Source organism: Marmota monax, unplaced genomic scaffold (genome assembly GCF_021218885.2).
Source record: "Marmota monax isolate L192 unplaced genomic scaffold, Marmota_monax_Labrador192_F-V1.1 WCK01_AAM20220418_F8-fsc00031, whole genome shotgun sequence".
NCBI lineage: Eukaryota > Metazoa > Chordata > Mammalia > Rodentia > Sciuridae > Marmota > Marmota monax.
In genome coordinates this window covers 3861360-3884845 of record NW_026695197.1, presented here as the reverse complement: position 1 = coordinate 3884845, position 23486 = coordinate 3861360, and the positions used below count along the sequence as shown (strand labels likewise).

At 41.9% G+C, this 23486-nt stretch overlaps 1 protein-coding gene and 1 non-coding gene across 6 annotated transcripts in view; both read left to right on the top strand.

The window, feature by feature from the left end:
- Positions 1-21144, top strand: part of Garem1 (GRB2 associated regulator of MAPK1 subtype 1) — a 192790-nt gene extending 171646 nt beyond the window's left edge. For 4 of the 5 annotated variants that reach the window (XM_046428378.2, XM_058573957.1, XM_046428380.2 and 1 more), the window contains 2 exons: positions 14403-14569; positions 15952-21144. In XM_046428378.2, coding sequence (XP_046284334.1) covers positions 14403-14569; positions 15952-16849 — 1065 coding nt within the window. In that variant the 3' untranslated portion in view covers positions 16850-21144. The remainder of the gene's footprint in view (positions 1-14402; positions 14570-15951) is intronic. The other variant, XM_046428379.2, reaches the window with a different exon arrangement.
- Positions 5354-5427, top strand: Trnat-agu (transfer RNA threonine (anticodon AGU)). The gene has a single exon. It is a non-coding gene; the product is annotated as a tRNA-Thr (tRNA).
- Positions 21145-23486: the final 2342 nt, after the last annotated feature.

Genomic DNA, 23486 nt, shown 5'->3' with positions numbered 1-23486 from the left:
TTACCATGTAGCTAATCCCACAGGGATTAATTCACTTTTTAGGTTAAGAATATAACCCAGTACTTGCATTATCTCACACGTGAGTTTTGGGGGGACACCACATCTAAACTATACTAGATTCTTAACCATAGCAACAGAGTAGATACTTGTCATGTATAGTACAGGAAAGATTGAAAGAGGAGAACATTGATTGGAGGCAAAGGGGAATCAGGAGGTGTTGGCATCCCTCATGACTCTTCTGTATCTCTGAAACTGCACTGAGATCAATGCATGGGGGTGTGCACACTGGAACCAGGTGATTCTAAACACCTTAAGCATAACTCAGAGCTTGGTGGGGCTGGGGGTGTAGCTCAGTGGTGGAATGCATGGTTATCAGGCATAAGAACCCCAGGTTCAATTCTCAACACCCACAAAAGAGGGGGTTCAGTACAAACAGGAAAAAAACTCTTCTGTTTTGATCATGTTTTTGACTGACAGCCACTCTGAACCTCCACTACTCATTTTTGATCACTGAATTTCATTTTATCTGAAGGGAGGAGTACTAGAGGCACTAGGTATAATTCTGTTCATGTATTTGACAATATCTATTACAGTGGTTTCCTTTATTCTAGCTCTAACAAAATCTTTTTTAAAAAAAAAATGTTACATAAATCCCGATATATTATAAGAATTAAACTTAAAACCCACCTGACTTAAGCACAGATTGAGAAAAGGCAGTCTTTTTTGTGTCCCCACCCACTCTCTTCCCCCACAGGTGTCTTGGGACAGCTCTCTGGACCCCTAGGCTGTGCAGAACCCAGTTTCCAAACCATGGAATTACTTGATTAGATGTTAGGAATACCTAGTCTAGTAAAACCTAGACTCTGAGCCCCTGGGACCTTTTAATTTTATGGAGAAGGTAACAGACAAAAAGAGATGACTGTTATACAGGTTAAAAGAGAAACAATTTTTAAAGAGAGGGACACAGTGTGTGTGGGGGGGGGGGAATTCAGAGGACAGAAAGAAACTTGTAATTGGAAATGAAATAAAGAAGCCTTCATGGGGATTCTGATATTTTAGTGAGTTTAGAGCATATACATAGATTGAAAGAGCAGAGAGATGAGAAAGCAGAACATTTCGAGTAAAGAGTGAGCAAGGGTATGAGAGCTGGGATGCTTAAGCCCATGAGGGAATTAAGTTCTGTTGAATAGTGTTGGCTAGGTCCAATAGGGTTAGATAAGGTTGGGTAGGGTTGGATAAGGTGGGTAAGTTTGGATAGGGTTGGATAAGGTTGGATAGAGTTAGATAAGGTTGGGAAGGGTTGGATAAGTTTGGACAGGGTTGGATAGATTAGATGGAGTTGAATAAGTTTGGATAGGGAGCATGAAGGGCAGCAGTGACTGACAGGCTGGAGCCAGGACATAGACAGCCCTGAATGTTGGGCAGTAGTTCATGCCAGGTGCTCTGCTTCTCTGTCCATACAGAGCCTTCGCTTCTCCAAAGTTTTCTCAAGAGAGAATCCACCTCTGGCTCCCAGAAACTGCAGGTCTGGACTTTCCCATGCTCCTTTTAGGATCTTCCAGGGACCCTAAGGCACAAGCACAGAGATCCTTGTATTCATTAGAGATCATGGAATATTTGGGGAACTCTTGGTAGAACTAAGGTCCTCAATCCTGTATTCATGTCAGAGGTCCCCTGATGGAGACTCCAAAAGACAGGTAAAAAGTAAAGGGACCCCCTCCTAGCAAGCACTGTAATACCTTTAATGGCATGGAAATCCAGCTTATGTAGTTGATGTTATGTGAAGGTTGAGACTTTGATCTTTATTAGGAACATGACAGTGTGAGCTTTTCCTACTGAATCTTGGTCCTCCCTGGTGTGTTGTGGGCCTCATATTTGTTGACTGACTGATGTCCTCATCCAAGGTGGTCCCACCCAGGATCATTTACGTAGTCAAGTCTAGAGGTAGGAAATTAGCATCACTTGTTTTTTCAGTGGCTGATGAAAGAGGAGTAAGAACATAAATATTAAGAAGTCCAATCTTGACCTTGGTGCTAAAAGAAAAACAACTAGAGTTAAATTTGAAACTGATGCAGATTTCATAGGAAAAGAAAAGATTTTAGTCCCCAGTCTAAACTGTAATTTCTTATGATGTAAGAGAATCTTTTCAGAGTATGTCCAGTGTTTATAAAACACTATAAACATAAAATTTTTTATAAACACCTGAAATCATTTAATTTATTTTTAAAGAAAAAAAATGAAGCATTTTAAATTAAGTCATATTTTTTATTGGTTCTGTGACCATGAAATGAATTTTCCATTTTTAGGATGTGTGTGTGATCCAGAAAACGTCATAATTGTTAGATGTGGCTTCGGCTTGTAATTTTCAAAAGGGAACTTTAATGGGGCATAAATTCAAGTGCTCCCACAGAATTAAATAAAGAATCTGCCTCGGATAGTTAGAATGCAGTGAGTCCTAGAAGAGACAGGCCTGTGTCTAACAGCCATCTCACCCAATAAATAAAGATAGTGGTGAGCTTTCAAGTGAGGCTGGGGGATATCACCTGGGAAGAGGACAACTCCCACCCAGGTCCTTAGGAAGAGAAGGTGCTGGTGCAATGAAGAGTCAGAGAAGAGGTGTCTTTCTTTCATCGTAAGTCTGCATAGCTGGCGACTGGTGAATGAACCGCCTCCTCAACCCAGCCACATGCTTACAATCTGGAGGCTCCCTGGCTGTGCAGAGGTGTCGGCTCCTGTCTCCCGGCTCCTCAACTCTTCACTTTCCGCTCCAGCATCCTAAGTTGTGACATGTTTATGCTCCCTCCCCAGCAGATTTTGATGGGTTTTGTTTGAAAGTGAGAATGAATCTCGATCATGCTTGCCGTTTCCCACAGCGCAGCGTGCTGCAGCCCTGGCGGGTCTGCGTGGTTCTCCAGAACGCCTTCCCACTCACATCTTACACAGGGAAGCTAGGCTGCAGAGCCAGAGCACCCTTAGTGGCAGAGGAATTGTTTGAGCCCTGTTAATGTATTTGGTTCACCACCTTGTATCCGTGGCTCTTTGGGATTACACACTGGTCTCTTGTGTGCTTGTAAACGCTGTTTAATATAGATTTTTTTTTTTTTTAGAGAAAGCTCTGCCACTCACCTCTCCGTAGTATGAGAAGGTATTTCCTTCCTAACAGAAATGTCCTAGGGAAAAATAAACAGTTTCTGGTTCCAGGGGTAGAAGGGACACAGCCACTTGTATCCCCAGACCTGCTGGGGCAGATGGCAGGGTGAGGGAGCATGCCCAGCTCACTAAGTGTTGGCATTGCCTCTTCAAAATTTTGCAAGGAGCCCCCAGACTGGAATACCTGACAATCCCCCTTAAGTGGATTATCCTTATTGATCCATGTATTTATTCTAAATACAGCCTCCATTTCATAATATTGTGGGCCTTTATTCATCATTTTAATTTCTAGGTATTGACTGATATGTCTAAAACATTTACCCAGATATACTCTATAAGTGACAGTCTTCAGAATCTTTCTTTCTCCCCCCTTCTCTCTTTAGAAAATGTCATTTTGGAGAGCAGTGATGGGAACACTTTATACTACATGAAACTGCATGAAATTCTAAAAATAAAAATGACTTCCAGAGTGCTGTGGTCTATGCAGTGAATTGCAAATGGTTATCAAAACTGTAGGTTGCAGTTCTTCTAAAGCCATTTGGGCAGCAGTATTCTACCAGGGACCCCAAATGCCAGTGATCAGTGTCCTCCATCTCTGGTAACAGGAATAATTATATTCACCTGTGGTTGGTTTTTGCCATTACAGTGATACCTGAGGCTGATGAAAGGAAATTTATAAAAGGGGCTCTAGGCTGCAAACCACTCGTGTCAACCAAGTTATACTGCAATATTGATGAGTTTGTTAACCTTTGTGACTGATGACAGTGATGCCCTATGGTGTATGAGAAACAGGGCATAGGTACTGAGCTCTGAGATAAATTGATAGCATATATTCCTTATTAGGAGGCTGGAAGTCCATCATAAATAAAGTTCCCTTGATGAAGCACATTGTGTTATTGGAGTTTGAGAAAAATAACACTCAAAGGATGAATATAATACCAGATTGAAAAGGCCTAGTCCAGAAGGTACTGGAAAACACTGATTTAACATAACATAAGTTAGAGGTCCTGAGTCTGCCCCACAGGCTGAACAACTGATGGAAAAATGGAAGGAGTTACCATGTCTCCTGGGAGTCTTCATTTCCCATCTTAGTGGAATGAAGGAGAGAAATAGTCCACCGTATTAGGAGATAAAGCATTACATGCAGGTAGTTGTGTCTGAGAGCCACATGTGGATTCTCACTCTGCCTCTTAGCAGTTTTATACCTGGGGCAAAATATTTAACCTCCCTGGGTCAGTTCCTGTAGGGATAATAACTTCTTCACTGCATTATTGTATTATACAAAGTCTTGGCACTTTTCCCTGGCACTTGGTAAGCATTAAATAAAGAGTAGCAATAATTTAATATAGGATGGATTCCAGCGTAGGGCCTGATAGAAAGTGATTTTTTAGAGGCCCTCTATCCTTCCTTGACTAAGAGATGGAGAGAAGAGGTCACCGTTTTAGATTCATAAGGCCCTAACAAGAGCCAGAAGCTTCTTAGAGATGAGCATATCCACCTACTAGTGGATCAGCAGAGGCGTCCTTGACACTCAGACAGGGTCCTCTAGTCCTCACATCCCCCCCCTAAATTGTGGTAGTTTCATATTTGATAGATACTACAAAAACATAGTTGATTTTCAAAAGAGAACCTTTTCATCTGACTTCTAAACTCTATTTGATAGCATAAGGTTATGTTACTGTTACCTGGCTGTGATGTCATCATGAATTTTGTAATCATCACAAACCAAAAAAAAGAGCTACAGAACTGTTTAACATCCTGTGGATCCCATGACCTGTATTCAATCCTGTATTCAATTGGGGAGTTAGAGGATTTGAAGAGCTATAGGGTGCCTGAAGGCTTCAAACAAGTGTCAAGAAACTATTCCCAGGCAAAGCTGGATAGCCATGTTTAAAGCTGAGAAGTTGCCGGGGTAACTTCATTCCTTGGGCACGGGTAACCCTGGACAAGTCCGTCACATAGTATTTGAGCCTCATGTGACTACCCAAGCTAAAAAAGCTCTATGAAAAAGTTTGTTTATAAGATGAGGAAAGCAACTATGAAGGCTGATTGTATTCCGAATTTTTATTTTTACTTTGCCTTTGGGCTCTTTCAAATATTAATATTTTAAAAAGGCACTAACAGACAGGTTCTCTTAAATAAATCTGGTGTATTAATATTCAAGTTTAGATACTGAAAAGATTAATATGGAAGTGATGGGGCCTGGCATGTGGCTTAGTGGTAGAGCACTTGCTTAGTGTGCAAGAGGCCCTGGGTTCAATTCCCCAGCACTGCAAAGGGGAAAAAAAAAAAAAAAAGGTACAAAAGCAATTATTACTTCTCAAAATAACAGCTCTACAAAAACATTCACTCAAGATTCCACTAATTAATGAGGTCTCATAGGGCTTTTGACATTTAATTAATTTTAATTACAACTTTTGAAGAGTACTCTGTAAGCAAGGCCTACCTGTGTTCCCTTTGTTAATTGAAATAAGGCCTCAATTATTATTGTGTTTTGATAATTTCAAAAATAATTGCCTTCCGTTTCATGTAGGTTGCTTTTAAATGAAACCTTCTTGGCCAAGCATTTTGTTTTCTTGGGTGTCCATGGAAAATCTCAATGACTCAAATGTTAATGAAGATAATTGTAATATTCTGTTGGATAAGTCTCATTTCAGATCTCCGCTTTTAGGATACAATACTATTTAAGTTGTCTGTCGTGTCTTAAACTTTTACTATACTCTTTACTCAGGGAAAGTCTTTCCCCAAAGGAGTATACTTTATCCAGAGTCCATGGAAGCACCCTAGATTTTAATCAGGAGCTTTTTTTTTTTTTTTTTCAGAGCACTTGCCCTTCTTGCCATAGACTGAGAGGCTCCTCCCCCAGTCTCCCTTGCCTGAGGCTTGAATATTGGAGGATTGGAGGGCTTTTCTGAAAAAGGTCTCTTAGGTCCTTGTTATCAATGTATAAAACTGAAAAAAGAAACATATTCATCTGACAGTCAGGATTCTGACTGTAAATCGCACTTGACCTTACATAATGAATTAAATGGAGGTTCATTTCATTTGTTTGGCTGAAAATACCCACTGATAGCTCTATGACAGGGTTGTGAACTCTGCATAAAAGCCTCTTTATAAATAAGATTTCTTAAGGCTGTAATGATTTTGTTATCTGGGGGAGAGGGAGGATGGGAAGAAATGTGAAACACAGGGCAGGGAGCATGCAGTGAAGGCAAAGTTACAAAGTTCAAGAAAGGATGATTACAAAACTCCTTTCTTTGAATTGACTGCATCCTGAATGTGGCTTTTTAGAGAATATTCATGATAAAGGTGAGCCCAGTTTTAGATCTTATGTTTTCTGAGTCACCAATATGGAAACAAAATGATCCATGCCCCCACCTGCATATTCCAAAGCCTCTTTAGTGATTTCTCACAGTTCCGAGCAGCATGATCTTTGAGACAGGATACATTCCCCCAACCACCACCACCATCCCCACCAGGTGTGTGCTTTGGATCTTCCACTGTGAACTCTAAGGAAGTGTGTGGCCCTACTAGTAGGGGTCTCCAGATCCATTGTCTTCTATGGAGTTGAGCAAGAACTGCTCTGAAATTGATTTTTTCCCCAAAATAGATACCTGCAAGCCCCATTCTCACACTGAACTGTTTCATAAACACTTTGGTGTGTCTTTTATTTCATAGAAGTATCAGACAAAGATAGGTAACAGAAGAAAGAAATTAGTTTATAGGTAATATTTATAAAATATTCCAGTCACATATAGTGTAATGTAGTGTATGCAATTTTGTCCTGAAAACATGTACATTTTCTTTTCTAATCACGCAATAATGTGTTTGGTTGATTAAGAAATTCTTGGGCTGGGAGGTAGCTCAGTGTGAAACACCTACTGCCTAGCATGTGTGAGACCCTCGGTCTGATCCCCAGCACCACAAAAAAAGAGAGAGAGAAATTCTCATGTGTTGTTTTTAATGTGGATATTTAGAGAAAAGACCTTGTTTTCAGTTTTCACAAATTATTGACCCTTTAATCTGTGCTCAGGACCTTCCCAACTAAACCAAACTACAGGGAGTGGAGAGAGGAAAGGAAGGGCAAATGCCTATTCCAGCAGGCATGAAATCGAGTTAAACTTTCTGGAGAGTCTTCTAAAAGTTAACAAAGTAGTCCCCTTCCATGATGTTTTAGGTTTTGAACAGAGATTGGAATTGGGTTTGACTTCTTGCTGACCTTCTTTGCTTAGAAACCTGAAGCTTTCCAGCTGTTGGTTCTATTGGGTACATTTCATTCTTCCTTTAGTAGTTCTCTGGTAAGCTATCACTAGTGATTTTTCTAGCTTTATGTGGCCAGTGATGGCACAGCAAAGGTAGAGAGCAGTGGGAACTGTGCGTTCTCCTCTCTGTCCTCAAATAAAAGTTGAGCTCGGGGTGCATGTAACTTAACCTCTGGGTTATGTGCATGTATATACATACCCAGTCACAATTTTTCAAGTTTCTTCCAAAAAAAAATTTAATAAGCATGCTGCCTTCCATCCAGTATCCCTTTTTAACAATTGTTGCACCCCTTCCTTTCTAACCAGCTCCAGAAAAGAGCAGACTGCCTCACTGACTCCACTCTCACCTCCTGGTCTAGCTTCGACTCATTGGAATCTGCTTTCTAGCTACCTCACATAATTCAAGCCTCATTTGCTAAGCTTTCCAGGGACCTGCTAACTTCCACGGTGGTGAACCTCTGCAGTGCTTTCCATGGCTTCCTGCCTGTCTCCATCTTTCCTCAGTTGTGCTCCCCCGCCTTTGGCTTCCTTCAGTCATGGTTATGCTCTGTGAGCAGTAAGATGCTGTCCCTTGTCTTTCCTCATCTTCTGCCCGTCCGCTGGGGTTCACCCTTCTTTGCCTCTTGTCTGGATCTCAATGTCACCATGACTTTAGAACAAAATAAAACGAAAACAGGATCTCCAAACTGAACTTCTCGATTTCTCCCAAGCCCTGTTTTCCCTTCTGAGTTTCTGTCTGATAAATGGCACCAGTGTCTGCCTTATCATCAAAGCTCCCAGGCCAGAGCATCATGCCGGTGGTTCTTTCTTCCTCAAGACTTTCTCAGTAAAATTTCCTATGAATTTATTCTCTACTACCTTGAGTAAATTCCTGGTGTTCCCATGAGCCCTTGCACATACTTTTGTTATTACCCTTAACAATTTGTATCTTAATTGTATTTGTCTCCCGCCAGTCACAGCTAATTCCACAAGTTGCTCATTTTTGTATACTCAACACGAGCTCCCCAAGCACATGACAGGCGTTCAACATGCATCTGAACAAATAAGCAGGAAAATGAAGTTAATATAAATACACAGGGAAGGGCGGAGTGACAGCTGTGTCCTGCAGACTCTTGGGGACAGTGGAAGCAGGCGGTGCCTGTGGTCCCCCACTCTCTTCCGCCTTGGACAGTTTATTTAAGCCCCCGCTATTAGATTATTTCAGTGTGTTCAGTGGCAGTCTCTCGAATACGCCTCCCTAGCAATGTGCTCCGTAGACTCTAGAACAGAACTCACCATTTCTCCCTTTTTATGAATTAGGTTTATTAACCCTAGGTTAGCAGTCTTGCTAGTGCATACCAGAGAAAGGGTTATCATGCCCAGGGTAGCGGTGTCATTTGATAAGAATTAAGTCATTGACATTTGAGAAAGGGAAACGACTATTGTGAAGGAGCAAGGATCAAGAATTATGCAGCTTCAGAGAAAAGCTTTAGACTAGGAAACTGCTCACAAAACAAGGCTCTGGATGTGACAGGAGTCAGCCCTCCGTGCTGCCACTCGATCTGCGTTGTGCTTATTGGTTCTGTCCATGTGGTACTGGTGATTGAACCCAGAAACAGTCTACCTCTGAGCTATATCACCAGCCTCCCCACCCCCCATTCCCCACTGCCTTTTTTTAATATTGCTTTTATTTTTTAAATACATGACAGCAGAATGCATCACAATTCTCACTACACATATAGAACACCATTTTTTCATATCTCTGGTTGTATATAAAGTATGTTGGCACCAATTCATGTCTTCATACATGTACTTTGGATGATGATGTCCATCACATTCCACCATCATTGCTAACCCCCTTCCCCCTCCCTCCCTTCCCCTCCCACCCTTCTGCCCTATCTAGAGTTGGTCTATTCTTCCCACGCTCCCCCTCCCTACCCCACTATGAGTCAGCCTCCTTATATCAGAGAAGACATTCGCCATTTGTTTTTCGGGGATTGGCTGACTTCACTTAGCATTCTCTTCTCCAACTGCATCTATTTACCTGCAAATGCCATGATTTTGTTCTCTTTGTGTATATATGCCACATTTTTTTGATCCATTCATCTACTGAAGGGCATCTAGGGTGGTTCCACAGTTTAGCTATTGTGAATTGTGCTGCTATAAACATTGATATGGCTGTGTCCCTGTAGCATGCTGTCCTTTGGGTATAGACCAAGGGGAGGGATAGCTGGGTCAAATGGTGGTTTTATTTCCAAGTTTTCCAAGGAATCTCAATACTGCTTTCCATATTGGCTGCACCAATTTGAGACAGGCTTCCCTAAGTTGCCCAGGCTGGCCTCAAACTTGAGATCCTCCTGCCTTAGCCTCTCAAGCAGCTGGGGTTACAGGTGTGTGCCACAACCTGGTTTGGCTCTGTCTTAAACAGTAAGACTTTGGTGCCACAGAGTTTCTCTGTGAACACCAAACTGCTCATAGCCATAAATGGCCTAGAGATAAGCAGAGGTCACCCATAATCTACACTGGGAGTAGATTAACACCCACCTCAAAACGATGCCAACCCCTCACTTGGTACTGATATTATTCCTGAAAATTCAGATACCTCTCCCTCATGAGTCACCGACTAAAGTTCAGTCTTCAGTACTACATTTGAAATAACAGAAAGGCTCTAATCCACCAGGCACAAAATAGTCTATTTTATCTTCATCTTGGAATGAATTTACTCTAGGGGCTGTGACAAATCAAAGCCACATGTCCTAACTGGAGAACATAGGCATTGCCATTGCCATTCACTCCAAACTACATCCGAGTATGGAGGGGAGACGATGGTGGGCCATGTGCCCAGGTCTGGGGCTCCTTTTCGTTCCCTAAGTTATCAGTGAATATGAGTGTCACAGAAACTAACCTCCACCTGAATGACTCGTCAATATCAATTTCCACATAAAAAATAAAAGTGACTTTTGTTGTAATTTTTTGTTGAAAAAAAAAATGAACCTGTTAATCCATTAATCTCTGCCAGGCATCCTATGTGGCATCCCCAATTCTGCTGTCCTCAGAACCACAATAAAGACAGTCCTTATTATTTTAGCCCTCAGGCTAATTATGTATATGTGGGGGGTGAGTAAGTGTGACAGCGTGTTCAGAAGTGGGGGTCAGCCCTAGTGGCTGCGAGATGGTCCAGGACAGAGCGTGTAACATTGGGCTGGGCGGTAGGAATGGGTGTTTAAGTCAGAGTGGGCAAAATACACTAAAGCAGGGAAAGAGGCAAAATAGCACAAGGTGTGTTCTTAAGGAGAACTAGCGGGAGAGAGAGCAGGAAAGGTAGGTTGGAGCCAGACAGGCGGCAGAGGGACTTGGGTGGAAGGCAGAAGAGTCTGGCCTTTATCCAGCAATGGGAGGAAGGGGGTGTCACTGGAGATGGGAACAACATGATGAAAGCCATATGCTGAGGCTTTTAGAAAGAATGTGCCAAAAGTGTAGCCCTTAAAAGTGAAATTGAATATGAGAGGAAGCTAGAAATAGGGTGATTGACCTTTCCAGTCCTTTATTGTCAGATAAAATTCATTTACAGCATAACTACCTTCCTCTTGGATGTAAACCGTCCATGTTGAATCAAATAAAAAGCAAAGAATGATTACTGTTTTAAGGGTATGAGACAGAAAGTATAACTCTGAACCCCAAAATGTATACATCCCACCAAAGCATATAATTCTTCCCATAAAATGCTGTGAAATATGATTTCACCGGAGCAGCCACATCTGCAGCACCAAGTTGAAAATACCAAAGCTCCCTGGAGGGATCATCAACTGTGCTCACCTATCCATGCCCACCCCTCCCACCTGCTGGTCCAGCACTGGTTTTGTGCCTCAACACAATGACACCTGAAATTCTTATCATGGATGAGATGAATACCTTTAAATTTGTCTTTTTTTTAAACGACCATTTTTCCAAAGTGGGTTTCAAGTAAGCTTAATCCTTTTATTTTGAACTCATAATTGCACCCAAACTCCTTTCAGGAGCCATGTGGCCACCCAAAAGTTGCCCATGACTGGACATGGTGGTGCATGCCTATAATACAGCAACTGGGGAGGCTGAGGCCAGAGGATCACAAGTTCAGGGTCAGACTCAGCAACTTAGTGAGGCCCTAATTAACTTAGAGAAACTCTGTCTCAAAATAAATAAATAAAATGGACTGGGGATATAGCTCAATGGTAAAGTGTCACTGGGTTCAGTTCCCAGTCCCCGCTACCCCCGGCAAAAAAAGTTGCCCATGTCCCAGATTCTGTTTAGGGTCTCAGCTGTAAACATTCCCAGTGGCCATAACTTTCTGTTCGCCACGTCCTGGAGCCTACAATGGTGGGCCATGTGCCCAGGTCTGGGGCTTCTTTTTGTTCCCTAAGTTATCAGTGAATATGGGTGTCACAGAAACTAGCCCCCGCCTGAATGACTCATCAATATCAGTTTCCACATAAAAATAGAAAAGGCATTCTGTGGTATATGTTTAAAAGTAAAAATGCCTTTTGTTGTAATGTTTGTTGAAAAAAAAAAAAAAATGAACCTGTTCATCTGTTAATCTCTGCCTGGCATCCTGCACAGCATCTTTGTGCCAGAGGTGATGGATCCTCTGGGGGAGGTGATTCTCTGTTTGAGAAATAGCCTGTTTCTCAAACTTACTTTCCACCTCCCCCACATCATGAAAAGCCCCTGAGAAGCCCTCAGGACTGCCTCGCTCTGAATGAAGTGGCAGACCTTGGGTATCTGGGGCTGGTTATAAAAATAGGAAGACTGGATTTCCCTTACACCACATTCAACTACAAGTGGATTCTGTTCTGAGTGCCAAGACTTAAGCCAGCCAATTATTTTAAATTGCATATTATAATTGACATCTCAGCATATTATAATTGACATCCCAGGTAAGCAGTGCCTAATGAAATGTCATATTTAATGACTGATTCCAAAACTTAGAAAATTCTAAATTGAATTAAGCGTTGACCTGTTTTCCTCAGTTCCACTCAACCCCAGTATTGAGATGTGATTGTTTGTTTTAATATTTAAGTGAGCAGAGCCCTTTGCTCACATCTCCCATATTGCCTGTTACTTATAAACATCCACCCAACCAAGGCCACCTGTTATAATGTTACACCAGTCCATCCTAGATTTGGTAGACACTCCTGAAAAAAGAGAAGAAACACAACTGGCTACGGTACAGGTCACTAATAAGACAAAAGGAAGACGAACAATGCCCCCCAAAAGCCAGGGTGTGGGGTGACCCAGCCAGGCCTTCCATGTTCTAGGGCGAGCTTAGCTTTGAAGGGAAAGAAGACTTTGGGGAAAGGGTGCCCGAGCTGAACAGTCCTCCCTCATCTTGACACTAGCCTCGTTGCCTCCAGGTTTTCTTTCTGCGCCCATTCACCTGCCACCTTTTTAAAAGCTTAAAAAGGAGAAGCATGCGGCTGTTAGGGAAGAATTCTGCTTCTCTGAATATTTTGCTTTAGCTTAAAGAGTTTCTCCATATGAAAAAGACTCCTCTTACCAACCCAGGGGTCCCCAGTAAGAGGGCTGTGGGTCCTGCAGATGGGAGTAGTGATCCCAGCCCCAGGAAGAAACACAGTGGATGAGACTTTTTTTTAAATCGCCTCCATTTCACTTTAGAATCAAGATCTGCTGGATTGCCCATGACCAAGTGACTTTCCTTAAAGGCTGGTTTTCTTTGGCAAGTGATTCAGGCCTGGGACGCCAGTAGGAGGCCCAGTGTGCAGTTGGCGTAGGAGGTGGATGATGTGATGTCAATAGTGGGAGCCCGTTTCATTTCATCGGAAGCAAACTCAACACCAAAGCTTGCTCTTGCTGTTTCCTTGTCTTTCTGTCCCACAACCGCTGGGACAGAAAGGAGTTGAAGGCAAAGGTGAGAAAAGTGGTGGGAACATGGCCTAAAAACAGGCATGAGGCATTTCAAAGCACAGGATTTTTGAGAGTCCAAATTGGCTGTTTTTACCTTTGTAGTTGACTAGAAGGACCAGGTGGAAACTGCCCCCTGCTGCCTGACCTAGAGAACTACATACAGAATGCCCACCAGGTTAACAAGAACTGCATTGGGAAATGCCTGCACGGGCTGGAAAGCTGCACAGGACAGCCAGCTCCAAAGACCTGAACGTCACAAGTCACCCAGATCCTCGCCAGTGTGAAGTTGAAGGGAGAGCAAGCAAGTCAGAAGCAGCTCTTATAAAAAGTTCTACTTTTTGGAATTGGAGTGCTACTCCATTGTACCCTCTGCAGCCTTGTTTCCTGATCCCGGAGCCTCCACTTCACCTAGTAGCTTGTTAGAAATACAGACTCTCAGTCCCCACTGTGGGCCTCCTGAACAGAATCTGCATTTTGACAGGATTCCCCAGGTGATTCACATGAACATATACACTTGACACATCCCATTTGTCAGCCCCTAATAAACACATACACATGCGTGTCCACACAACATAGCTTCAGGAGCTTTAATCCTAGAGAAAGTCTATCATTCCCAACCTGGGTCAAAGTGAGTTTCATTTGTACAGTGAATAAACACATCTACGGAAGAAAGTCTAATCCGCTACTAACATGGGAACCACCTTCTATCCTTATTTCCTAATACTTCTGCTGTACATCCTCACATTTCACTAGGTCTTTGACCAAAGGCACTGTAATTGCTGTGTTGCACATGATTTGCTATATTTCTGCAGCAGCTAATGTTTCACCAAACAGGGTTCTTTCAAAATCAGTCGGTTCCCAGCAAGTATGTGACAGGTGTCTAGTTCTATCCCTGGCAGCTCTGTGTTTACCATCTTTCTTGTTTGCTCCCATTGTGTGTGTGTCTCTCTCTCTCTCTCTCTCTCTCTCTCTCTCTCTCTCTCTCTCTCTCTCTCTCTCTCTCTCCCGCCGTTATTGCTTAAAGAGTAGCCACTTGACCCCACAGGATGGAGCTGGCCCCAGGGTCCTTGTCAGTTTGTTGCTAATCTGGAGTATTCTTTTTTACACCAGGTCAGGGAAGAATGCCGGCTCCTGAACGCCCCACCTGTTCCACCCCGAAGCACAAAGCCTTTGTCCACGAGTCCCTCCATCCCTCCTCGCACAGTCAAGCCAGCACGGCCACAGACTCGCTCTCCCAGCCCCACCTTGTCCTACTATTCTTCAGGGCTGCACAACATGTAAGTCTGGCTGCAAGGGCTCACGGCAACCTGATTTCTCCTCAGCCAGGAGAGTGTCCTCTAGCCAGGGCAGTGGGAAAGGAAATGGTTTTTATCATTTAAAGTAATTTTACTGAAAGAGCATGAAGGGGTGGCACTTGTTGTTTTTCACCTTGGACAGAAGAGCCAGTGTCTTGGGAAGAAAAGATGTCAGGGGTCTATGAGAAGTCAGTGTAAAAGCCTCTGGATTCTCTTGGAAACAGCGTGTAGAGGATGCCATCCATTCTCACATGCCAGCACCTAGTTCTTTCCACTTTGACACAAGCAGACAGCACCTCAAATTGAAAGGGTCCCCTTGGCTTTCTGCTCTAAATTCCCATTGACACAGAAATGCCTCGTTGATCACTGCTGTTGGGTGGTCCTTCCCTCCTGTCTGGATCCTCCCAGTGCTGTGAGCTCAGTTCTCTTGGCAGTGCCATCCATCCATTTTTGGCAAATGCCAACATTTTATTTAAAAAAAAAAAAAAGTTTTTCAGACTGTCAAGTTAAAATCTATTTCCATGTAACTCAACTGCTTCTTACATCTAGAGAAATAAAATAGGTCTGCCACACTTCTGTCAGCCCATGAAAATTTAAAGTCTCTATAAGTCTTATCCCAAAGAGACAGCAGGTTGGCTCTGTCTACCCATCTTCCAGCACACTCTAGTTTCACTGTCCCTCTTAAAATAGGGCCCCCAGGCTAAATGTGCCACCACATGTGTCCTTGAAGTTTAAAGTAACTCTCTTCCATATTTGTTGTTGTTGTTGTCCTTTGGACACTTAAATTCTTATGCTAATGTAACTCAGTAGTGTAGAAACCAAGGTGAGGAAAGCATATTATTGGAAACATGTCTTCCTGTGTCAGACTTTTGGGTGTAAATAGAGACATGGGTGGTAGTGATGTGTTCTGTCATTGTCTCACAAGGTTGGCAAGGATGAGACACCCATTACCACTCTTTTGCTCCCCTTTGCCCACCGCATATATCACTAATCAATTTTGACACCTGTTGGTGCAAAGCCCAAAACATGGTTTGGGAATTTTTTTATCATCATAAAGATCCAAGCGTTTACTAACAAAGCTTTTCTTCTTAACTAAAAATTATTTTTGTTCCTATCTCCATGGTAGCATTTTAAATCATTACGTACATATCTATAATTATCAATATATGTCATTAAAGATTCTTTAAAAAAAAAACTATGAGGTTAGCAGGTACTTCATTGATTTCATGATAAGAAATATACTTTTTCCTAATTGTATTTTCTGCTCAGAAGTAACTAACATCGGTGAAGAACAAAAGGCTTGAGATGTGGCTTTAAAAAAAAAAAAACTAATTTCCTTTTCTGTGTGTGTTTGCTTTTTTAAGCAGCTCTACTAAAAGTGACACAAGTCCTTCTGAAAGTGTTCCTGTCTCCTGCTATCCGTGCAACCGAGTGAAAGCTGATTCTGTGGACCTGAAATCCCCATTCGGAAGTCCTTCTGCTGAGGCCCTGTCCTCCCGGCTCTCATGGCCTAATCATTATTCAGCCACATCAGAGAGCCAGACCAGGAGTGACTTCCTGCTGGACCCAAGCAGGAGTTACAGTTATCCCAGACAAAAGACACCAGGCACACCAAAGAGAAACTGCCCAGCACCTTTCGATTTTGATGGCTGTGAGCTCCTGAGCAGCAACCCCAGCTCAGTCACTGCAGAATTCAGTAGCACTGTCTCTGGTTGTCCCAAGTCAGCTAGCTACTCTCTGGAGAGCACAGAGGAGAGTGCTCTTGCACCCTGCATGACCAAGCAGAGTATCTCCTGCCCTGCCTTACCCCCCAGGGCCCCAAAGCCAGTGGAACAGAAAACCGTCCCTGAAACATCTCCTTTGCCTCTGAAAATCGATGGTGCTGAGGAGGACCCCGAGCGGGGGTCACCGGACCTCTCTGAGGACCAATATTTTGTTAAAAAGGGCATGCAGGACATCTTTGCTGTCTCTTACCCTTTCTCATCTCCGCTTCACCTCCAGCTGGCCCCCAGGTCCTGTGGTGATGGTTCCCCGTGGCAGCCACCCGCGGACCTGTCTGGACTGTCTATAGAAGAAGTGTCCAAGTCCTTGCGGTTCATTGGTTTGTCCGAAGACGTCATATCCTTCTTTGTCACCGAAAAGATTGATGGGAATTTGCTTGTTCAACTAACGGAAGAAATTCTCTCAGAGGATTTCAAGTTAAGCAAACTGCAGGTGAAGAAAATAATGCAATTCATTAATGGCTGGAGGCCCAAAATATAGCCAAATATCCCCAGCTAGCATGGGACAGAACTAATTGGCACATGTGCCAGGAGGGGTGGGCTGGGACACAGTTTCATGTTTTTGCACTAAAAAACCTTCTCTGTAAATAGGGATAAGAGAAACTCTTACTATGCAGATTACATTTTTGAATGGTGAACAGGCTATTTTGTACATCAATAAAGATGCTGTACAGAACACTTAGAGGTGTGCCTTGTACGTCCCTCAACACTCAGCAGCTGCTACCAGAACAAAGGCATATTCAGAGAACTCATTCTTACCCAGTCGGTTTATGCGAGAAGGTATGATATTTATTACAAAATAGCCAAAGCTGAAAGACATAAGAATCTTAAAAAAATAAATAAATAAACATTTTTTTTAGCAATTCCCTTCTTTGGGGGAGTTGACTTTAGACAATTAACTATATTCTGTGCTCTGTTGTTTGGATTGCTTAGTGCTTATTGTTTTACTCTTGTGCCTGAAAATGTTAGTGATATGAAATGACACTTTACTGTTATGCTTGGTGGGGATCTTTTTATCTAGAAGCATTTTCCAAAAGTCATGTGCTGATAGAAGATAGATGATGTCCTTAGAAATAATACAAATCATGACCACAGTAATTGATCTGTAACTGCTGCTAATTTTTATTGAGCAGAGAAAAAAAAAAGACATATACATATGTGAGCCTATGTTTTAAACATAATTTTGAGTCTGATATTTCAGGTAACATCTATTCGCATTCAAATAAATATCCATTGAGGTTTGGGGACCTTCAACAAAGTTGATTATCTTAGGAACGGTGGATGGGATGATTCCAAAGATTCTCCACACCCTAAATCTTGAAGCTCAGTCTTACTAGGCTTCATTGCTGAAAACTTTGAACAGACCCGTGAAATATCTGTAATGAAGAAATTAGTGTGTTTTCAAGCCCATTACAGGGCCAATTCTTGCATATCCATGCTGGCATCCAGAGAAATGATAGTTTCTGTCAAATAATAATTCTCAGCTTTGAGGGTCTTTTCCTGGGTGCCTGCCAATAATCGGTCCAAAAAGTACTTCTCAGAGTATGAGGTGTGTCAACACCCTTCTGAGAGCTCACAAATCAAACATACCAACCCTGTTATTCTATGCCCTGCATCTGATGGGTAATTATTTTTAAAATATCAATAAATATACTTGTTAATTTCATACACCTTTTCTTTCCTCTCTTCCAAAGAAAATACTTGGTCACCATACTTTTGTTCCAAGAATTCCAGAAGTCGGAGAATTTTTGCTAAACAGTGACTAACTATTCTAGAACATCATGGCTTCATCCCCATTCTTGACTTTTTGAAGGACCATTATTAACCTTAGAGAAGTTTGAGTCCTCTTATCAAGGCATCCAGACAGCCCCCAAGTCCGACCCTGGATCCTGAATGTGTAGACAGCCTTCGACAAGTGTGCGCTGTGGCCTCTCAGGTCCGGCAGATCAGTCACTAGGGTGTCATCATGCCTTGCAGGGTTGGGTCATATTTTATTGTCTCCTCTTCCTACTTCCCAAAGTTAAAAAATAAATAAGTTAATTTAAAGACAAGACCCGCCAGTCTGGGTTTTGTATTTCTGTGAAATATGTCTACTATTTCTTAGCATTAGTAAAATGTTTCTAATGCATCTGATGGTAGTAGTGAGGTGAATCGGTACCTATTTTAATTTTCCATCTCAGAAGTCCTTTAAAAAAGAAAAAAAAAAAAAAAAAAAACAGCTCTTCATTCCTAATATGCCTCCCAAAATGTAAATACTATACTCCAGGTAAAAAGAGTAACCTATAAACTGTCAAAACTGGAGCACCTCTTCCTAAGTAGCTGTCAGATGTATGAAGAAGTTTCCCACGCCACACTCACGTGACCCACAAGACTGTTATTTAGAAAACATCCCTCTTAGGAAATTAACCTCTCAGAATTTCCCTTTAGGATAAAAACAGACGAGATGTGGTTGGAAAGCGGCTTGCTTTCATTGGTACACCCTTGCTCCCAACAGTTTTTCAGCATTCAGCACTTGGACACGATTCTCAAACTCAAAAGCAAGAAACAGGGTTTGTTTTGGTTTCGTACAAAAGGTCACCTCCCATAAACACTTGACTCCATTTGTCTTTTTTTCTTTTGGAAAAACCTTAGACAAAATAGGGTCATTTTCCTTTTGCTCATTTGTTTTGATCTTGGTGTATTCGTGCCAAGTTTATATTGATTGGCAACCTGGAGTCCTCAAGGACAAGGACCTGCCTTAGATTCATGTATTCATGATACATTCATGGAGCAACTTTTTTGTGCCAGGCCCAATACCATAAAAAGACCCAGCCCCTGCCTTCTTGGAGCTCACTTTGTTCATACTTAAAATCACAGTTGCTGAGACGGTGTAGGTATGGATAAGAGAGACGTGAACTCCTCTGGGCAGCTGGCTGTATGGAGAGTGAAGTGTGTCCTGTCTTTTAAATATGCACAGATGAGAGCAGTGGCAGCTAAGGGTATTAAATAAACACCACAAGACTGTTCAAACTTGTAACATGGAGGCAGAAAGTGTCCTCTCACTGTCTTGTATTTTTCTTTTACTGACTTGGAATTTTGGTTTAATCCTAATAAAAAGTATCTTCTGCATTTCTAAAAGCCACAAACGTAACTGTTGTTCTGATCTGAGCACCTGTCTGGCATGCCCTTGATTAGACAGTATGCACAGCCCCCAAAAGAATCATGACAATAAATGCAGAACAGGAATCTGAAGGAAACAGCCCCTCCTTTCTGAGAGCTGTGATCTGCAATGAAAAGCAGTGTGCAGAGATCCCATGAGCAGAATCTTTTCTACCAGCTGGTCAAGACTGAATGCATCCTTGTTTGACAGGTCCCTAGGATCGGAAGAGTGACCATGGTGTTTGGGGGAAAGTACCTTTTTTTTTTCCAGTACTTAAATTCATGGCTAAAATCATCTTCACAGCCCCCATCAGAGAAGAAAATCAGCAATAAACCAAGCCAAGCAGCTGAAACGTAAAATGACCCAACGCAGAAGGAGAACTCAAACACAGATCAATTCCTTCTCAGAATCTTGTAAACGCCTTCAAGTTGTCTCTTCTTTAAGTTGAGCTGTTCAACTTTATGAACTGTGAAATGTACGCTCACACTCTTTGAACCAACCCACATATACCATCCAAGTTTATGAAGTTGTAGCAGACACCCATTCAGCTAAATCGCAGTGTTTATTCTTGTCTCCTGGAAAAATCCAGCAATCTTATGGGAAATATTATGACAGTCCATTCCAACCTATGGCAGACACATTAACAGCCTCTGCTCACATTCCATAGCCACCTGCACATCAGCCACACATCTCCCGGAGAAGTGCAGGGGGTGAGTGTGGATAGACAAGTCTTTCATTTTCCAAACACTTGGTATAATGAGTTGCTACTCGTCTAGCCTAAGTAGTATAAGGTTGGCATTCCACAAACGAGAAAGCAAACTAGTTCTCCAAGAACCTGGTGAACTGTTCAAAGAAAATTTTAGTTTCAATCTCCCAGAAAAGTTAAATCTGTTGTTGGACACATAAGGCCTTCAGAAACATGTCCATTATTATCAATTTCCACCATTTTTCTAGTAATCTTAAGGCTACTAAGGCAAGAACAGTGAAAAGGCCCAACGTACAAATGATGGCAAATAGGACTTTCATACTATGGGGTGGTTATACTGTGAGATTCTTAGGCCGCATCTGTTAAATCACATCAGTCAGTTTTCAAAACTTGGAGTTTTGAAATTTGTCTCATTGTGGTAGCCAGAAACAAGGAGTAAATGCAATTTCGGTTAAAACTATATATAAATGTCTATATATAAATATCTTCTGTAATTTTGCTGCTCTAATTTGTAGCTATGAATTTTTGTAATAGAGCTTATCAGATCACAAATTTTTTTGTTTACAATCTCATGTAATAGGGCTCAGATAATTTCTTAACTATAAACTCCCATTTTTACATTCAGTTCCATTCAAAATATTGTTTCAACTCAGCCTAAAAAAAAAAAAATTGAACTCCATTAAGAATTTGGGGAATTCTCTTCAACTTAAATGGAGATGTTGTATTGTTTGCAGAGAATTTTGTAACTGTCTTTACAGTTTCTTGGCTTGGAAAACTGAGGTTGTTAACTATAAGTTAACAGTTGTATCATTTTCCAGTGGGCCCAGTGTGTACCTCAAGATAAACACAGTGTGTTATGTCTAAAAGAACTCATTGTCTGTTGATCTACATGGTTCCAAAATGTCTATAAATAAAGAAATTTTCAAAGATGCTCTTCTTCCAGTTTTTCCTCGATGAGCAAACCTAGTACAGTTTTCTAGGGCCTCTTTCCCCCTGTCCTTATTAAGCGATATGGTAGCTGGTCTAGAGGGATTCCAAATACCACAGCCCCATCCTGGATTAAGAGTGTGAAGACCACAGCTATTGTACATAGAAGAAGCTGGTAACCCAGTGACCCGGTAGTATCCAAAGAGAACTCAGTACCAGTACAGTCAGGAGATGGAGCTCGAGACAAATATAGTTTAGGTGGTAAGCTTTTAAGTAAAGTCTGCATGTTCAAATGGGGTGCAAGAGAGGTATAATACATGTGTTTCAGTTATGTAAGCACAACTGAGCAGAAATGGCCAAGAGTACCAGAGAGGAGCCATGAGCATTCAGCCTGCTATGGCATCTGCCAGTAAGTTTTACAGCAAAGTTGGAGAAAAACAAGTAGAAGTCAATTAAGAGAGCTTTTATTCTACTCAAAATAACATAAAATGGCTTCCCAGCATTCTCTGCCCTCAATCTTCCTGTCTTCTTTTACTAGACTAAAAACATCCCCAAACTGTTCACTCTGCCTTCTCCTTAAGCCTTTAATCCTGCTCTCCTGTTCCACGGGGTTAAGACCTGTGATAGCCCACATATAGCCACCTGCTGGATTTGGGTGTGTGCTGGAAGAATCCATAGGCTTGATGGAGGTTGGCTAAAACTTCCAAGGATCTATCTCAAGACCTAGGAGTACTTTCCTCAGGTACACACCAGGACACTTGACTCCAAATTGGATATTGCAGAGTGAATTTAGACATAAGTTTAGACTCGAACGTCCTCCAATTCCTATATATCTGAAGTTAGAAAGGGGCATATCGTTGAAAACAATCATGAAATGTTGGCTAAATTCCTACTGCTGAAATTACCTTCTCCTTAAGCTCCTTCTTGCTTAAATAACTCATATACATCCTTCCAGGTTTACCAGATATCATTTCCAGGCTAGTTAGGTTTCACTCTGTGCTGTTAGAGCTCCCTGTACAAATCTCCTATGAGTTACAAGCTCCTTGGTATCTGGGCTTGTATGTGTCTTCATAGTCTCTTCAAAGTAGATGTGACTTGAGGTTCTGTTGAATGACAGCATGGATGCCATGATGTTTCCTGATAGTGTCCAATTGTGCCATCAAGATCAAGACTGCAACCACAAGATAACAATGAAGTGAAGTCAAATGAGGGCCAGAGTGTGGCCTGATGGCAGGGAACATGCTTAGACATGTGAGGCCCTGGACTCATTCCTCAGCACCAAAAATATAAGTCAAATGAATGATATCAGTGACACATACTCAAAATATCTGAGTAGACCAAAGTAAGCAAGACAGAAACTTGTTTCAGAGACCGCCAGGTTGAGTTTACATCATTTATCAATGAATAAGCCAATGACTTTCATTTTTGGATGGATATAAAATGAACCAAAGAGATCAATGCTTGATAACAGATATTAGCTCTAACAGACACGGGCTATTGAAAAGTAGTAGATATGGTTGGAACCTAAGCTAAGACTGCTCTCAGGGAGGGACAATGATGGGAAAGAGGAGCAGATGTTCTGTGTCCTCTAAAACTGGCCAGGAAACATGGTTCAGGCCTCAGAAAATACCATCCACAGGCAGTGCACAGAAGTTTAAAATCCAGAAGGACTTTGGAAATGAACTGGCCCATCCTCTTTAACCTCATAGACATCCAACCCATACAGGGTAAATGACTTTCCCCAGACTACAACATATGATTTGTGACAGAGCAAAGACTGGAAATAAGATCTGGTTTTCTAGTTTGTATTCATTCCATCATAACACTGGCTCCCAGTCTCCTCAACTTTTAACTTTCAACAATAACAACAGTTTCGTAGTGCATGGAATTTCCTACCCAAGTCCCCATACTCTCTTCTAAGGCTGAAAAATTAAAAGATAACCCTCAACTGAGACTCCCCAAACAATACTAAGTGCAAATCAAGACACTAGAACACACATTTTTCCCTTTGATCAAGAAGAACGACTCAATGTAGATACTAAATGAGGTGTAAACATAATATGTAAAAGATTGGGGCTGGATTGTAGCTCAGTGGTAGAGTGCTTACCTAGCGTGTGTAAGGCACTGGGTTAAATCCTCAGCACCACATAAAAATAAATAAGTAAATAAAATAAGGGTGTTGTGTCTGTCTTCAACTAAAAAAAAATTTTTTTTAAATAAAATAAAATGTAAAAGATTGACAGCACCATACAGACCTTTCATCCCACCGCTAGGGAGAGCTTATAAACTGCACTTACGTGGAGAAGCAGCTGTAGTACTAAACATGGCCACAGGGTGCCAGGCTCT